Source organism: Mauremys mutica, chromosome 1, assembly GCF_020497125.1.
Source record: "Mauremys mutica isolate MM-2020 ecotype Southern chromosome 1, ASM2049712v1, whole genome shotgun sequence".
Classification (NCBI taxonomy): Eukaryota; Metazoa; Chordata; order Testudines; family Geoemydidae; genus Mauremys; species Mauremys mutica.
In genome coordinates, this window is record NC_059072.1 from 56,383,284 (window position 1) to 56,400,755 (window position 17,472).

The following is a 17,472-nucleotide window of genomic DNA, read 5'->3' on the forward strand; positions in this document are numbered from 1 at the left end:
ACATGCCTGTGTCAGACAGATTGTTATATAAACTGTTAATTTCAAAACAACAATAAAAAGTCAAGATGCTGAAATGAAGAATTTGCCATAATTCTCCAGGACACATCTTTGGTTGCAAATTATCAAATTATAAGGCTAATACTTTCAATTATATTTTAATAGGAAAAATGTACTGAAATGCAATTTTTTATGATGCATGATTATACTATAGAAATGTTATAATTTATTCTGTCTCAACATACTGTCACCCAGACACATGACTAGGGGTAGACTTGCCAAAGATGACTCAGACAAAACAAATTTAAGGTGCAAAACAAAACGTCTATTAATGCTAATACAACAAAATGTTTCAGAGTGTGTGACACTGGAGCACATTCACAAACTTCCACACAATCTCTGCTTCCAGTGCTGTACTAGATATCTTTTATACAGCTGCCAAATCCTTACTGCCTCCATTTCTTTGAGTTACTAATTACCACACTGGTGATTCTGTAAACTACGTCCAGCAAGGTTGTCCCAGGCTTACTGGTAGCAATTGTCAGGGACTGACTGACCAATTCTAGAACAAATTTGGGAGTAGAGGCAACTGCCATTTTCTCTTTAGGTTAAATAGCCTTTACATCGAGGGGCTGATGTTGGGAAGTCAAAACAAATTAAACTCAAGTTTTTCCCCCCACTCACTGGGGAACACTGTTTTCTTCTGACTTTAGCGAAGCTGACACCTCATTGCAATACCCACTGTTCTCCTTAGAAAGGAAAATCGTAAGAAAAAGGGTTGATAGATGGTTTCACCTCTGCTCTTGGGAAGAGTTGGAGAAATAGAATGTTACAGCAATTAAGGAAAAAAGGAGTTAAAGAGCAGGATTGTTAAGTACCATTCATTCTCTATTTGTACCATAGACATAGGCATTCATAGACTGGGTCAGTTTTTCTGCTGTGTTCACTTCCTCTGGATGTGGCAGAGAGGTGAGACTGTCAGGGCACTGATTATAACTTCCTGATTCTCCACCTACCATTAGGCATAGGTCAGAGCAGCCTGGTTCACTAACCTGTGCAAGCTGGCTATGGTAACCAAAGGACCATTTGCCAGCTACTGACTGCCAGAGTACATCATGCTGCAGGAACACCCCTTTGTGTACCTCCACACTTCTCCACGCCCCACACTAGAATCTCCCTCTCTTTGCACTGCCTGAGTGGCACAATGCAGCCAGGGTAAAGAACCTCCATAATATCAGGCTCTCAAAGCAAGAGAGATTCTTAAATGACAAGGAAGCATCCTAGCAGTCTTTGTAGGAGAGAGGGGTGGTGCAGGAAAAGAATGGAGCTTCTACCTCCCCCCATCAAGTTCTCCAAAGTCAGAGATCCCTAAACAGATAAAAAGGGGATGGGAAGAAACGCAGCTTTTGGCTAGGCCATTTGTCTGAGTTCCTCCCCTTCAACTCCAGGGGACTAAAGAATGTGTGTGAAACACTATTCAGTTAATCAGGTAAACTGATCCCTCCCATATATACACAGAAGAATGACAGCAACCTGCAATACTGCTGATGAATACATTATTATATATATTATGATAATACTGTAGCCTGCAAATGTTAGTGTATGTTCTATTGTTTATAGATGACGGACAACATTTTCAAAAGCATGTATGTGATGTCGGACACAGTGGGATTCAGGCTCCCTGGTGCCTAAGACACTTTTGAAAAGGTTACCCTTAAAGAGCAAGTTAAAAGCAAAGTACTGCAATGTGAGGAATTATGGCACAATACATTATTACACACTGATAAGAAAACCTCAAAAGATTTGGAGTTCTGTTTAAAAAAAAATCACAGAATGTAAATGTTTATCTTAACAATTTCATCTTGAATATACATATTAGGCTAGCTTCCCTTCAAGAACAGGCTGCACTGTGAGAGGAAAGCCTCAAACTATTAATCAGCAAAAGATGTGTATTATCAAATAGATTTTCATTTTCACTTGCAAATTTGTCAGTCGTTTCTGTGATTTAGAAGATAAAAGCAAGACCTTAGAGTGAGCCACTTCAGTTTAAACTTTAGATATAATTAGTGTGGATATGAAACAGCTTCCATATGAGGAGAGATTAGTAAGGCTGGGACTTTTCAGCTTGAAAAAGAGATGATGAAGGGGGATACGATAGAGGTCTATGAAATCATGACTGGTGTGGAAAAGTAAATAAGAAAGTGTTGTTTACTCTCTCATAACACAAGAACTAGAGTTCACCAAATGAAATTAATAGGCAGCAGGTTTAAAACAAACAAAAGGAGGTATTTCTTCATACAACACACAGTCAACCTGTGGAACTCTTTGCCAGAGGATGTTTTGAAGACCAAGACTATAACAAGGTTAAAAAAAGAACTAAATAAGTTCATGGAGGATAGGACCATCGATGGCTATTAGCCAGGATGGGCAGGGATGGTGATCCTAGCCTCTGTTTGCCAGAAGCTGGGAGTGGGCGACAGGGGATGCATCACTTGATGATTACCTGTTCCGTTCATTCCCACTCAAGCACCTAGAATTTGCCCCTGTCAGAAGACAGGATACTGGGCTAAATGGACCTTTGGTCTGACAAAGTATGGCCATTCTTACGTGTGCAGCACATCTAGCACGTTAATTGAAGCAGTATGGCATTAATATGGCCTTTTATGCTTTGCTTAGAAGGGAGAGTGGTATATAATTACAGTAAATTTTACATACATCCTTCCACCTGTTGGCCTTCCATGCAGGACATCTGACAGCTCTACAAACTTTGTGGGTTCGAGGCTTCTTTAAATGTCTACAATTTTCTTCCTCTAATTTACTTTGGATGCTGTTCACACAATGCACATCACGATATTTGATACCCTTTCCACAGGAAACAGAACACTGGAAAAGAAGAAATAGATTTGCTTTATTCTTTTGTCTGTATTAGAATTTTAAAATAACATGAAAAAACAGAAAAAGCAAGTACTTAGCATATGCCATAATACAAGTAAGTAATAACTGTTTTATATTGTGCAATATCTACTGTACAGGTCTACTTTGAAGTTACTATAGAAGTTGTTTCCTAATGAACAGTACTTATTGTTCACATCCTGGCCAACAATCAGTTAATTGTTCATTCATTCAATCAGTCATTTTTAAATATATGAGATCAGCCGTCAAATCATGAGATCTCATAAATATGCTGATTTCACAACAATTCATCCAGGCCTCTCTGTTTGTAAATAAATATACTGCTCATTTTTGTTTGTATAAAAAAAGATGGGTTATACAATGAATCAGAATAAATCACGAACAAAACAAAACCTCTTCTCTTTCCAGAATCTGCATGAGAATGTGTCATATAGACCCTAGAGCCTCATAGAGTTTGTACTGTTTTTGATCCTACATTACTATATTCTATGTTACTATATTTTTACATTTATAATTTACATAATTTACATTTTATAATTTTTACATTTATAATTTTCATTTATATTATTTACATTTATATTTCAGTGGGGCCAGGATTTCACCCCAACTCTCTAGCACTTCTGCAGATCCTATGTAGGTACTGATCCTGCACTATTTAGTGTGTGGGTGGAATGGGTGTATTTCATACAAGTAAAATCAGCAATATTTGATGCCGAGATTGAAAATAAATTAATGAAACTGTTGCCTTTTAATATCTGAAGAATTAATTTAGCTGATACATTCATTTCTGGAAAAATGTACCAAAGGAATTTTTTTCTCTTTCAGTTTTCAGAAAGGGTACAGTTTAATTTATTCTAGGTTTTAGACTATGATTTATCATAGGCCTTAGAAGTCTTGTGTAAATGCTTCCACTACAATCAGGTGTAGAACGATTACGCATACCAAAACGTCATTCATACACATATGCAGAAAAGAAGACTTAGCCAAAGTGGGTAACCTCCTCTTTCTTCACAAATGCCAGCAGGTATTTCCTTGTTTCTTCTATCTAGTGTCCTTCATCAGGGGAATTTACATCACATCTCAATATAATCAAACATTGTAACATCATTTTCTATTTCTAGGAAATAAAGTTTACAAAATACAGCCCCCTGGCTGCAAAAATTTTAAATCATCTTGCCTTAAAACTACCGGTGGAAAGCCACTCTACACAACTGTTTTTCTGAGACACAGACATTTTACACAGAGATGCTCATCACATTTAATTAAATAGAATGTTAACTTGCTTACTCAGGCCTTGACCTGCAAAGACTTAGGCATGTGCTTTAACTTCATACATGTAACTAGTCCCATGGATTTAAATGGGACTACTTATGTGTTTAAAGTTAAGCATATGCATAAATCTTGGCAGGCCTGGGACCTGAGCTGCATTTATTAAACATCATAATTGATATCATGTCCCTTTATGTAACTTTCACTATGTTTTTAGAACAAAACAACTGGCTTACCCCACAACTAACAGCATACAGTTCTAATTGGCAGTGACTATAACGAATGGGAATGTTTCTAAACTAAATCATTTTTCCTTCATGTGAACCTTTCAGTTTATGGCTTTAAAATGGTGTGCATATAATTTAAAGTATTTGTGTTACATTTTGAATAATCCGAAGAGAGGAAAATGTGGTAAATGCTGCATATAAAACAATTTGCTGTAACTCAGCTATTTCTGCCGCGGCAGCGCTTTGAAGCTCTAAGTGTAGTCAAAGCGCCAGCGCTGGGAGCCGCGTACAGCGCTGGGGCTTTGACCACACTGGCGCTTTGCAGCGCCGCAATTTGCAGCGCTGGAGAGGGTGTGTTTTCACACCCTGCTGCAGCGCTGCTAATTTGCAAGTGTAGCCAAGGCCTAAGACCAAGGTTGGTGAGAAAACCTGCAATTTTTGCAAGCCTTATAATTATAAATGTATTTCAAAGATAAACTCTGATTTCAAAGGATTTAGACCTCAAAGCATCACACATTGTCTACACTTAAAAATCTAAAATATTAAGAAGACCTTGAAACATGATAGTACACTTAAAGTGTCTACAGATATTTAAAAGAAGTAATAAAATGCATGTACAAAGAAACACAAACTCTAAAGATTCTCCCTTTTTATTCTGTTTTTAATAGCATGGAACTATAGTACAGCACAAGCTCACGTCCCCATTTGATATACTAGGAAGAGATCACATTCACACGGCTGGATGCCCCTCCTTCCTCAATGGCCTTCATCTGCCAATCATTAGTTAATCCTCAAATGCTACTAGACACAGCCTTTCTAGCTCCTGTGTGCACTTCTTTATTCAAGAGATAGCATTACAAGAGCCCTGTTGTCAAAGAACTCTCTACTTACAAAGATGCAATTCCTATAGCAGAGAACACAAAGGTAAGCTTAATCTTTAATTCCTTGTTGCCCTTGCCATTAAAAATCAAGACACTTTTCATATTATATTTACAAATAATTTGCTTCCAAGGTATATCCAGCAATAATTTGTTTAATAAAATGTGATTTTTTTCCGTCTGCAGCCTTATAGAGGCGACCTTCTAAAGACATTATTTTGCATGTGCTTAACTATATAATGAATATTTATGTTTAATACTAACAATTCAAAACTTGAACACCTTCTTTAAAATTAGTGAGCCAAATCCAACCTTGACATGACTCCTTTAATTTCAAATTGGCTAAATTTGCATTGGCCCTGTCTCCATAGAAGGTTGAAGATTTAATCTATTATAATTGCAACATAAATTAATAGCAGGTAGAATGTAAAAGGATCACTCATAGAATTTACAGGAAAAATTATGTATATCGTATGAAGACATGATCCTAAATTCTCTTATATAACAAAGTTCTACTATTAAACTTCATGGTTAGAGTAAGATTATACCGGAAACAGAAAATAAACAGAACCAAATGTTTTGGTCATCAACAGCAGTGGAGAGGGAACAGATGAGATGGTCATTCAAAAGGAAAATACAAGACATAATGATTATAGGACTATAGGTGGTCCAAACAGTTTCTTTTAAAGTTTGTTATCTCTAATATTGCTCATTCAAGTGAGAATGGTTAAAGCCTACTGAAATGTATTTGATGTCTCAATGAAAATGTGGAACCACAAATGAAAGATTATCTAACAGATATTTACAGAAGAAAACTAGGACTTAATGATTCTTAAAGATGTTTAAATTTGTAACAAAGAACATTTAATTTAATTGTGGGAAATGGACTTTCATTTTACAGTCATGTAAATTTATGTAAATAATCCCAAATTAAAACCATCAGTAAAACCTAATGAATGATTTTTAAATGGCAGTATATGACATGAAAATTTGTCTTGGACTTTCCAGGTTGTACCAAGAAAAATTTAAATTAACTGAGAAACGATAGTTGCAACAATGATTTTATTTTTAATATAGAGGTTATTTTTTTACTCCAGGCTTATCTAATGCCATAGTTTGGGATTATGTTTAAAAAAATTTCAAAATGCAATTCAGACCTCATACTTTAAGAGTAACCTTTCTGGGAAACCTACAGACAGGATCTATAGATTTTGTATCCTTTCCTCTGTTACATGTATCTCAAATTAAGGATCTGATCTTGAATTCCGGCACACCCAAAACTCCCATTCATTATAGGGATCAGGACACAAATTAGTAGCTTCACTGTATGGGCTATATTATTTATGTTCCAATAGAATATTTTAATTCACCAACATGAAAGTCTGATTGACTTGTTTAATGTACTTTTGTTGTTTCAGTGCTCAGACTACCTATGGAAGGAGGAGGAACAATCGTTGATATACCAGTAATAAAAAATATACCGATGATAAACATTTACTGCATTTTAAATTCTTATTTAGCATAGTTTACTATTGTCATTCAATTTGTAAACCTTAATCTCTACAGAATTATTTAAAACCAAAAGAACCCCAAACAATGAAGGTACTGCTCAACATGTGTAAGAGTGGCAGAACTGGACCTTTAGGGCCTGATCCAAAGTCCATTCTGATCAATGGAAAGACTCTCACTGAATTCAAGTGGGGCTTAGATCAGATCTTTGTTAGTTAACATACAGTAGAACCTCAGAGTTACGAACACCTTAGGAATGGAGGTTGTTCACAACTTTGAAATGTTCATAACTCTCAACAAAACGTTATAGTGGTTCTTTCAAAAGCTTACAACTGAAGATTGACTTAATACAGCTTTGAAACTTCACTATGTAGAAGAAAAATGCTGCTTTTAACCATCTTTATTTAAATGAAAAAAGCACAGAGACGGTTTCCTTACCTTGTAAATTTTTTTAAAACTTTCCCTATATTTGTTTAGTAGTTTACGTTTAATGCAGTACTGTACTGTCTGCTGCTGCCTGATTGCATACTTCCGGTTCCAAATGAGGTGTGTGGTTGATAGGTGTCATAGGTCTCACCCCCACTTAGAGCTGTTGGGTTCCAAAATGGGGACCTGCATTGGTTTTCCTCTAAACTAAAATCCTAGTTTAGATCTGGTAAAAGCTGCCACCACCCAATAAGGTACGTGTATTGGGACACAGTCCTTCCCCAAAATCCTTGGGGATCCCAAGAGCCCCAAATCCATGGAGTTCTTACACCTAGGAGAAATAAACCATTCCCCCCTGCTTCCTTCCCCCTCCCTTTTCCTAGGAGAGATACCGGGATCCACTACAGAGGGATGCTTCCCTCCTCCCCTTTCCCTGAGAATCCACCCAAGGAAAAATCAACCAAGTCCTTTACAGAAAAGATGTATTAAAGACTAAAAAGAAAGTAACTGTCTCTGTAACCAAGGTGGAACAATACACAGGGTTTAAACTTATCAATCTCTGGAGAGAATTCCCCCTCCTTTCTTTCTCAGTAAAAGCAATAACAGTACAGAATTAAAGAAATTCTATATCAAAACACAGAATTGCAAATACAGAAATAAAAGTATAAGAATACTAGTTCCTTGCTAATACTCACTAGCTTGAATAGAAGAATTTATTGCAGAAACCTGGGAGGACTTGATTAAGATGTCTGGACTCCCTCAACTCCCAAGAGAAACCCTCTAAAAAAACAAAGAACAGGGAAAAAAAACCTCCCCTCCACAGGGATTTGAAATTATCTTGTCCCTGATTGGTCCTCTGGTCAGGTGTCCACAGGTACTGTTTGTTAACCCTTTACAGGTCGAAAACAAAACCTTAACCCTTAACTAACTGTTTATGACAATAGGTCATTTTGTAATTCTGGTGTTTGTGACTCTGAGATTCTACTGTAGTTGTTACAAGGCTCAGTTGTGCTATTTATGCACAGGCCTGCATTTCTACCCAGGTTCTCTGATGCATGGGGAGGAGCACACCACCTCTTTGTGAGGTGTAGCTCTCTGCCAATTTTGTTCTACAGGCTGTTATGGAGGGGGCATCCCCAGAGGAGGGAGCAATCCCATTGTTCCCTTAAATGCAAGGACTGCAACTATACCTGGATCTCTTCTTGTTGTGCAAGGTCAAGGAGATCCCTTGTTCTCTTCTCACTCTGCACACTTCCATAGGAGCCAGGCACAATTTGGCCCATAGTGCTCAGCACAGATATAACACTTTTCTTTGTATAACATATGGTAAAAGCAGGTTAGTTATTTTTTACTTATTGATTATAAACTTGAATTGATTTTGGAGTTGTATGAAGAACACATTTTCCATATATCATGGATCACATGTGTAGAAAGACTTCCACAGGAACTTTATATCTTGGAAGAAATATGAATATTTTTCTTAAAACAAATACAAGTTGAAAAACGTTCCAAAACTTTTTTATCCTGAAATTTTAGCATTTGTCTCAACATGGATTAAGACAGGGGTCGGCAACCTTTCAGAAGTGGTGTGCTGAGTCTTCATTTATTCACTCTAATTTAAGGTTTCGTGTGCCAGTAATAAATTTTAACCTTTTTAGAAGGTCTCTTTCTACAAGTCTATATAATATACAACTATTGTTGTATGTAAAGTTTCAAAATGTTTAGAAGCTTCATTTAAAATTAAATTAAAATGCAGAGGCCCCCGGACCGGTGGCCAGGACCTGGGCAGTGTGAGTGCCAGGGGCGGCTCTAGGTATTTTGCCGCCCCAAGCACGGCAGGCAGGCTGCCTTCGGCGGCTTGCCTGCGGGGAGGTCCCCGGTCCCGCGGATTCGGCAGCACACCTGCGGGAGGTCCGCCGAAGCCGCGGAACCAGTGGACCCTCTGCAGGCATGACGGCGAAGGCAACCTGCCTGCTGCCCTCGCGGCGACCGGCAGCGCCCCCCCCCCCGTGGCTTGCCGCCCCAGGCACGCGCTTGGCGTGCTGGTGCCTGTAGCTGCCCCTGGTGAGTGCCACTGAAAATCAGTTCGTGTGCTGCCTTCAGCACACGTGCCATAGGTTGCCTACCCCTGGGTTAAGATAATATTTACCATATTGCAGATCCTTTAAAAAATATTATAAAACTGCAGTGAAAAGCTGGAGTTGATTAATATCGTTCAAAGTCATTCCGTAACCCTGGTAACTAGGAGTCATTGGTTAAGTCTTTTTTCTGTATTAAAATTTTATGAGGATCAGCCTCATGCAGCTACTGGCACTCTCTGAAGTGTACAAGTTAATTCTTATGCAGAAGGAGCATAATCAATTGCTAGCAAATTAAGGCTCTTTTGAAACAGCTTAAATATAATTCTGAGCAGTTGCAATAAATAAAGCTTTACTGGAAGGTTTTAGATGTATCCTTTTTTATAGATACTTTGAAAAAAAACTAAGCAGTTGGATTTTTCTTGGAATTTTAGTCTACATTTATTTTAACTTCTTTTCAAGGGAACATTTTGTGTCCGTACTCTAACCAGGCCAAATGGGTTTTTCCAGACTCCACTTGGAAAACAGCTTAGCAAGTGGAAAGGCTATAAACAGCTCCACCTTGTGCTTTTATTCGCAAGTGAATGGCATAAGAGTTGTAAGGCTATGGCCAAGAGGGGAAAAGTAGCATCTAAAGAGAATAGCATATTACCACTGTAAAAAAAAAACAAAAAACTTTTAGGTGTGATTGTGTGACCGTATAGAGCCAGCATATTCAAAGATCACAAACTGCAAGAAATTGGGATTAGAAACTTTCAAATTCTAAGGCTCAATCCAGAACCTACTTCAGTGAGGTAACAGGAATCAGAAAACTGTTGGATTTCCTGTTGTGATCTAGGAGGCATGTTAGAGAAGGGAGGAGACAGCACTACAATGCCTTGTACTCTAATGATTTCTGGTTGCCACAATGGCTCCTAGGGCCATAGTCAAGTGGGAATCGTTTAAACTGCTCTAAAACTATGCAAGGATTATAACCCGTCTTGGTTAGCTGCAGGATGGTGACTCCTTAAATGGCTTCTTAGCCCAGCTGTGCCCAGTGCAGGGGCCAGCTGGGAATTAGTTCATTAGTTAGAGCAGGCTCTCTTCATGCCCCCTTTCAGCTGGCCCTGCCTCTTCCATGCTGGAGGGTTAGAAGTATTGGTGTAGAGTTGTTACACCTACTCTGCACCAAATATGCGTTCCCTCTCTGCTGAAGGAATTCTCAGCTGGAGAAATTCACAGGGTTTCCCTCCCCTTTGCAGTTGTGGAGCATTGCAAAGGGGCCATATCAGACTCTAGAATTGGGCCTGTGTCATTTCTGATTTTTAAGTTACTAACTTTATTAAAATGAGTTCTTTACAGCACAAATTACTGCAATACACAAACATTATACACTAAAAGAGAGGGTGACACACAGAAAAGACCAGAGAAACCAGCAGAGTTGAGGCAGTGGAGATTATCATAGGTATGTATATTATATACAGTCATTGCAATGATTCTCATTAATTTCATCCTATCTTGCCCATCTTCAGTTAGTTTATGGTTGTATTCCCCATATTCCTCTTACTATTAGGGTGACCAGACAGCAACTGTGAAAAAATAGGATTGGGGTGGGGGCGGTAATAGGTGCCTATATAAGAAAAAGTCCCCCAAAATGGGACTGCCCCTATAAAAATGGGACATCTGGTCACCCTACTTACTATGGTGTTAGAAAACAGATTAAGGGGCTATGAAGTGCCCCTTTACTGTTATGTGCAGGCTCATTCATTGTGTGTTGCAATGTGGGGGTGAGAAAGTGGCAACCAACAAGCTTCCACAACATGCTTCATAAGCTAGAATCCTGGACTCCTCAACAGGGCCACCCAGAGGATTCAGAGGTCCTGGGGCAAAGCAATTTTGGGGGCCTCTTCCATAAAAAAAAGTTGCAATACTATAGAATACTATGTTCTCAGGGGGGGCCCCTGCAAGGCATGGGGAAAATTGCCCCACTTGCCCTTTCCCCCTCCCTGGGCGGCCCTGCTCCTCAAAGTCAGAATTCAGACCAGGGCACAACATAAAGATGGCTCTAGTGGCAGTACAAGATGACCTCTTTGTGTCCTGGACATAGGTAAGATCTCCATGCTCAGCCTGCTGGATCTTTGACACAGTGGACCGCAAGACACTACTAACACAACTACATGACAAAGCAGGAATAGGTGGCCCAACGCTACAGTGGCTCCAATCATTCCTCTCTAGCTGAACTCACAGAGGTGTGATGGGTAACTGCTTCTCCTCCCTGAAGGCCCTCACTCCTGCAGAGCTCCATATAACACTTCAATATCTATATGAGCCTACTGGGAGATAGTAAGGTACTATGGGCTCAGTCGCCAAAAGCATGGTGATGACATTCAGTTATATATCCCATTCTCAACTGATGCAACCAGATTACTACACAAGAAAATATCAAAAAGGTTCAGTGTCAGGAAGCATGACAGTCACATCATGTGTGTTAAAAGTGTTCTGTTTTTTATATAAGAAATATGGTGACTACTGAATTTAATAACATTCATTTGTTCCAAATGCTCACTCTTATTTGTATATTGCCCAGACAATTTTCTAAAACACTGATTGCACAACAGATAACATTTTTCATGAACCTTTGTACTGAAAGCAGCAAAGAAATTATACACACTCATTTCTATGCCACTGTAAAATTATATATTCCTAGATGAAAATTAACCCAGATGGCTGTTTAAGTTTATTAAATCAAGTCCCTTGTGCTGTCAATAATAGAGTATGTTTATTTATTGACATTGAAAATGAAATCCATCTTTTTTTTTTAAAGAAATGGCATGTTATAGTATTTTATTAGTAAGAAATAATTTTTGTACTTTATGTTACTTCCTGGGACTTTCAAGTCAGCTCTTGGAGAAGTAGGTTTTGCATTGTAGCTACAACATTCCAATTAATTCCATCAATTTTTAAATCCTTTGTAACCCCTCCTTAAAACTCTCCTATGCTGTGATGCCTACAAAATACTTGACAATGGTTTGACAGCTAGTGTGTGGTGTCCACTGCTTATCATGTTAATTAGCATTGTCTTGTTGTTACCTTGTGCTCCCCCACTCTGTTATATCCAACCTTTTTATATACTGAGCCTGTAAGCTCTTTTGCCCAAGGACCATCTTTTATTATGTGTGTACAGTGCCTAACATAATGGGGCTCTGATTTCTGACTGGGCCCCCCTGGCTCTCTGCAATACAAATAAATAATATTTAAATAGCAGCGGCACAGACACACATTGAAGGAAAAATTATACCCACCCCAAAACTAGCTGTGAAACTGGTCATAGAATTTAAAAGGATGAGATTCTGCCCCGTTTTATAACCAATACAGCCCCTTTGGCCTCAGTCATTTTGCACGAGTTGCAAGGCAAGACAAAATTAGACCTATGGAATTCATAGAGTAGAAAAGTATTGGTCCAGTGTATCATGTTTTCTTGTCAATAGAGAATATTCCCTTGAATACATTTTCTAGTGTTCAGTCCAGTTTAGTTTTCAATGTTTCAAGTATTTTTATGTCCACCACTTGTCATGGGAGACTATTCAAACCCTAATAAATCTTATTTTTACTTTCCTAGAATACAGTCTAAACAGTCACTTAGTTATCTGATTCATTATTTCAATTTATACTGCTTAGCACCTTAATTTCTCTCCTCTTTATTGTTTCCACTCTTCTGATAACATAACCCCCTTTGCTGTCTTTCCGCCAAGCTAATTATTTCATCTTCCCCCATAAAACAATCTCTGCTGTTCCTTGACAATTTTTGTTGCTTTTTTCTGAACTCTCTCTAATGTATTTTTCTAGTAAGGCAGTCCTTTCAACTGAACCCAATATTTCAGATTCAGTAAGTTGAATCACAACCATTTAGGGCTGGATTTTGCCATCTTTATTCAAGCTAAGTAATACCTTACTCCATGAGTAGTATGACGGGCCAAGGCCAGATGGCTATAGTAAAGTCATGGGAGACAGATATATTATCCACAAGCTAAATAAATCCCTGTTACCAGAATAAGCAAATGGCAGCTGCTCCAGGTCAATTAAGACACCTGGGGCCAATTAAGATCTTTCCAGAAGGCAGGGAGGCCAGCTAGGTTGATTGGGACACCTGAAGCCAATCGGGCTGGCTGAAACTAGTTAAAAGCCTCCCAGTTAGTCAGGTGGGTGTGCATGTCAGGAGCTGTAGGAGGAAGTTTTGCTGTTAGAGAGACTGAGCAGGCTATACATATCAGGCACAAGGAAGAAGGCCCTGAGGTAAGGGTGAAGTGGCTCTTGAAGTGGGAGCTGCTATGGGGAAGTAGGCCAGGGAATTGTATATGTCCTGTTTCTAAAAAATCAGCTACCACAGCTGATACTATTAGGGTCCCTGGGCTGGAGCCTGGAGTAGAGGGTGGGCCTGGGCTCCTCCCTTTGCCCCCCTGATTAATCACTGAGAGTAGGAGACAACAGACTGTGCAAGGGAAGGTAGCTTTTCCTCCTATCCCTTGCTGGCTTATGATGAAAAGGGTTCAGTAGGCTGTAACCCTTGACTCTAGAGAGAGATGGCTACATGAAGGGTCATAATGAGCCTCTGAGGCTAGTGAAATCCCCCAGGAAATGTGGGAGCTATGGAGACAAGGACAGAGCTTTGTCACAGTTGTCTCATTTGTTTCAATGAGACAACAACACAAGTCACAACTCAGTGTGAGTAACAATGACAAACTGATCCATAGAAAGAGCTGCGGATGCAAATGGTGCCCAAATATTACACTGGTCTCTCTTGCTGCCATTTTACATTGCAATTTCATGTCAACTTTGCTGTCAATTGTCACACCTCACTCCAAATCTCTTGGTGTTACCTTTTCCCAGATTTCTACCCTCCCCCCATAGAATATATGTGCTTTGAGTTATTTTCCCCAAATATATAAGATTGTAATTTTCAAACTTTAGTGATTTTGTTTTCCTCCTAATACTTGTCCCATTATTATGGATGCACATGTCATGGCCATAATTAAGATTGATTTGAACTTTGAATGCCTACTTTTAGTGCAATCTATTTGTTTTGTATGAAGAATACAGTGCATCTGCACAACTACAGCACTTACACTTTCAATAAAAAATGAATTTTCTGATCATTTCAGTAAATCCATTAGATTGAGTTAAAAATGGGTCCTTTCATAAATTTAGAACCCTGAGTAAGACTTTTTTGTCCCAATGATCTCAGCTCAGTTATTACCTATCTACAAGATTTACCTCTGCCAGTTTTAGATCTGGTACAATGGGTAGGTTTTTTAAAATAAATATTTAGGGTTAAAAGTCAGTTTCCCTTTTATCATTCATAACTGAAAATTACTCTTTCAACAGACTTACAAAATGTTCAGAGAAACTCATGAAGAATGACCCTCTACCAAAATGACTGCCCTCTCCTACTCTCCTTTATGGTACTAAAACCGCAGAATTTAGTAAAGATAGCTACCACCTTCATTATCTTGCTCCTTGGAGTGTTCTGCTCTACCTCTTGAAAGCATAGGGCAATCATCTTTCCTAGGCCAGTTTGGCTTTATTCCAGTTGGAAACAATGGGAGGCATTGGCCATTTTTTGCTAAGGTCAGCCTGTGGCATCAGTCCCATTGAGAGCAGTGGTAGATGGTGGCTATTTTGAGGCAGCCATCTTAACCATGCACAGCATATATGATTTAGTCACATTAAAAATAATTGGGTGATAGTGGTCCATTTTAAGAGGACAAGCCTGTGTGACTAATAATGCCTATTTCTTATATGGGACTTTTCATTGTAGGTCTCAAAGCATGTAATATTTAATGTACCAATCACCAACACCCCTATAAGGTAGTGAAGCAGTAATAGCTCCATTTCACAGATGGGGAACTGAGGCATGGAGACTAAACGGCTTGCATAAGATCACACAAAGTCCATGCTGGAGCAAGGAATTGAACCAGATCTCTACTCTCCTCACCCACAGCTCTACCCCAGGGACCATCCTTCCCATTCACTACATTTCTTGTTGGAGATTTTGTGTCATCCCTCTGCTGAAAGAGAAACCTATTATGAAGAATAATGGCAAAAAATGGCTCTTAATCCAAATATTTATTTTTCAAATCTACTTGTTGCATCATATCTATTTAACAGGGAGGGCATATAGGGAAAGTATGGGTGCACACAACACATGTGAATGGGAGTGTGGAAGGCAGGAGGAAGACAACTGAGGCTCTTTGTGCAGGGAAATGTAGAGAACAGAAAAGGAAAACTAGAGTGCAGAGGTCTACACTCCGTGCACTATATGCTGCTCTGGTAATGCAAAGCTTTAAACCAAGCTTAACTGGCCAGTCTGCTCTGGCTTTTTATGCTGCTCCAAAATGACAGCATCCAGAGTACAGTTGTAAATCTACTCCTGAAATTTAAAATAAATAAATCTCAGGTTGACAAACTATATTTCTAACAATGTGAAGATGTGCAGTATAGTAGCATTTGGGTTGGGTTTCTTGTATAGTGTTCATATGTGACATTTTTAGTCATTTTAAAAAAAAGATTTCCAGATAAACTAGTTTTAAGATGAAGATAAGGTCAGAGCTGCTAGACCCCAGCAGGGGCAAGGCTGGCCAATAACCTGATTTCCTTGCCCTTAGATGAATTCTCTCCTCCTGTGCAGCTGCTCCTAAGTCTTTATCTGGTGTGGTAGATATATCTACATTTCCCATGGGAAAGAAGGTCCTTCTGTGATTACAGCTCCCCTTACAGTCATACTAAAAAGCTGCAGACATTTTCAGATGAACGCATCTCAAATCAAGCAGTTGGCGGGGGGGAAAGGGAGGGAATTCCTGCCTAAGCAGAGCAGCAGTTTTATCTCACATAGGTGCATAAGAAAAATAAGCATCTCCTTCTGCAATTTTTTGAAATAAAATTAGAACTTGTTTGGAAAGTTGAACACTTAATAAGAGTTAAAATGCTTGTCTATAGAATTTAGCTTTTTCTGTCTAGTTGAATTTTAAAGAGATATTTACAATAGGCTTCCATTTATTTGGCAGCCAAAATAGTTTAAACTTAATTAAAGCAAATTTTATGTCTTTCCATTACATAGTACCACAGTTTCTTTTGGGAGATTCAACTACATCCAAATTTTAAGGATACATTCATTGTATTAAAGTGCATCTGATATTAGAAATTAATAATACAGTACTTGGAAATATTTTCAGTTGCTTTTTAAGCAGTGTCCTCTTTTTAAATTGGACTGATACTTTTTTGCAAATGAATGACTATCATGCGTTTTTTAATATATGCACAGTATTTTCTCCTGAAGCTCTAGATGGTATTTTCTCCTTACTGTATTTTAAATTTTGTAATTGATTGATCTCCTTTATTTAAAAGACCTAAGACCAGTAGTTTTATTTATGTTGCTCCTCTTATGTTCTTATGCACACAGAACTTAGCACCTATGAGACTTTCTTTGTAGTGATCAAAGCCTCATTTTTTTACAGATGAGAAAATGGAAGTGCAGCTGGTGTCAAGCATACTTTGGACATACTGCATATTGTCACCCTCATGCAATATGTCCCTGCTGCAGCAAATGTGAGCATGAAAACAATTATCTTTGTTTGCCTCATCCAAACTGCCATTTACTTCAATAAAGAAGTGATACTATTGCTGCCATCCTTATCTATCTATCCCTCCTTCCTCCCTGCAATACTTGAGATGACAAGGTTGCAAAAATAATTATTTGTAATACAAAGTTGCAACAATCAAGAGATGTGTGAGAAGTGGTGTTTATACCCTTGACCAAAATGGGTGTAGAGCACAGGACTAATGAGGTAAGAACCTTTTACTACCTCTTATGGGCCCTGAAAGTTCTGTCTGTGGCTCTGAGGAAATCTGTCAGCTTCCTGAATGAATTAGAGATTCTATTTCTGCCTTGTGCTCTGAGGTAAAATGGGTGTGGTTCCAGGGCACCATGCTTATTGCGTCTCATTTTTAAATTGATTTGCAATATTAACATGCCCATTTTACAAGTAAAAATATGCTTTCTAACTGCTGGTCCTGCAAAGCCAGCTTGGACTCTGAAAATCAAGCTGGATTCATTCTTACACTGTCAATTGTGATAACGATTCTGGTTAAATTATGCCTTCATTCATACCTGTGCAGTCATTTTGAGTCTGATTCTCCAGA

General features: G+C 38.6%; 1 protein-coding gene across 1 annotated transcript in view; it reads right to left on the minus strand.

Moving 5' to 3' along the window:
* ADAMTS20 (ADAM metallopeptidase with thrombospondin type 1 motif 20) overlaps positions 1-17,472 on the minus strand; it is a 176,164-nt gene that overhangs the window by 15,478 nt on the left and 143,214 nt on the right. Inside the window, exon 29 of the mRNA XM_045001846.1 lies at positions 2,713-2,880. Within this exon, the coding sequence (XP_044857781.1) occupies positions 2,713-2,880 (168 nt within the window). The remainder of the gene's footprint in view (positions 1-2,712; positions 2,881-17,472) is intronic.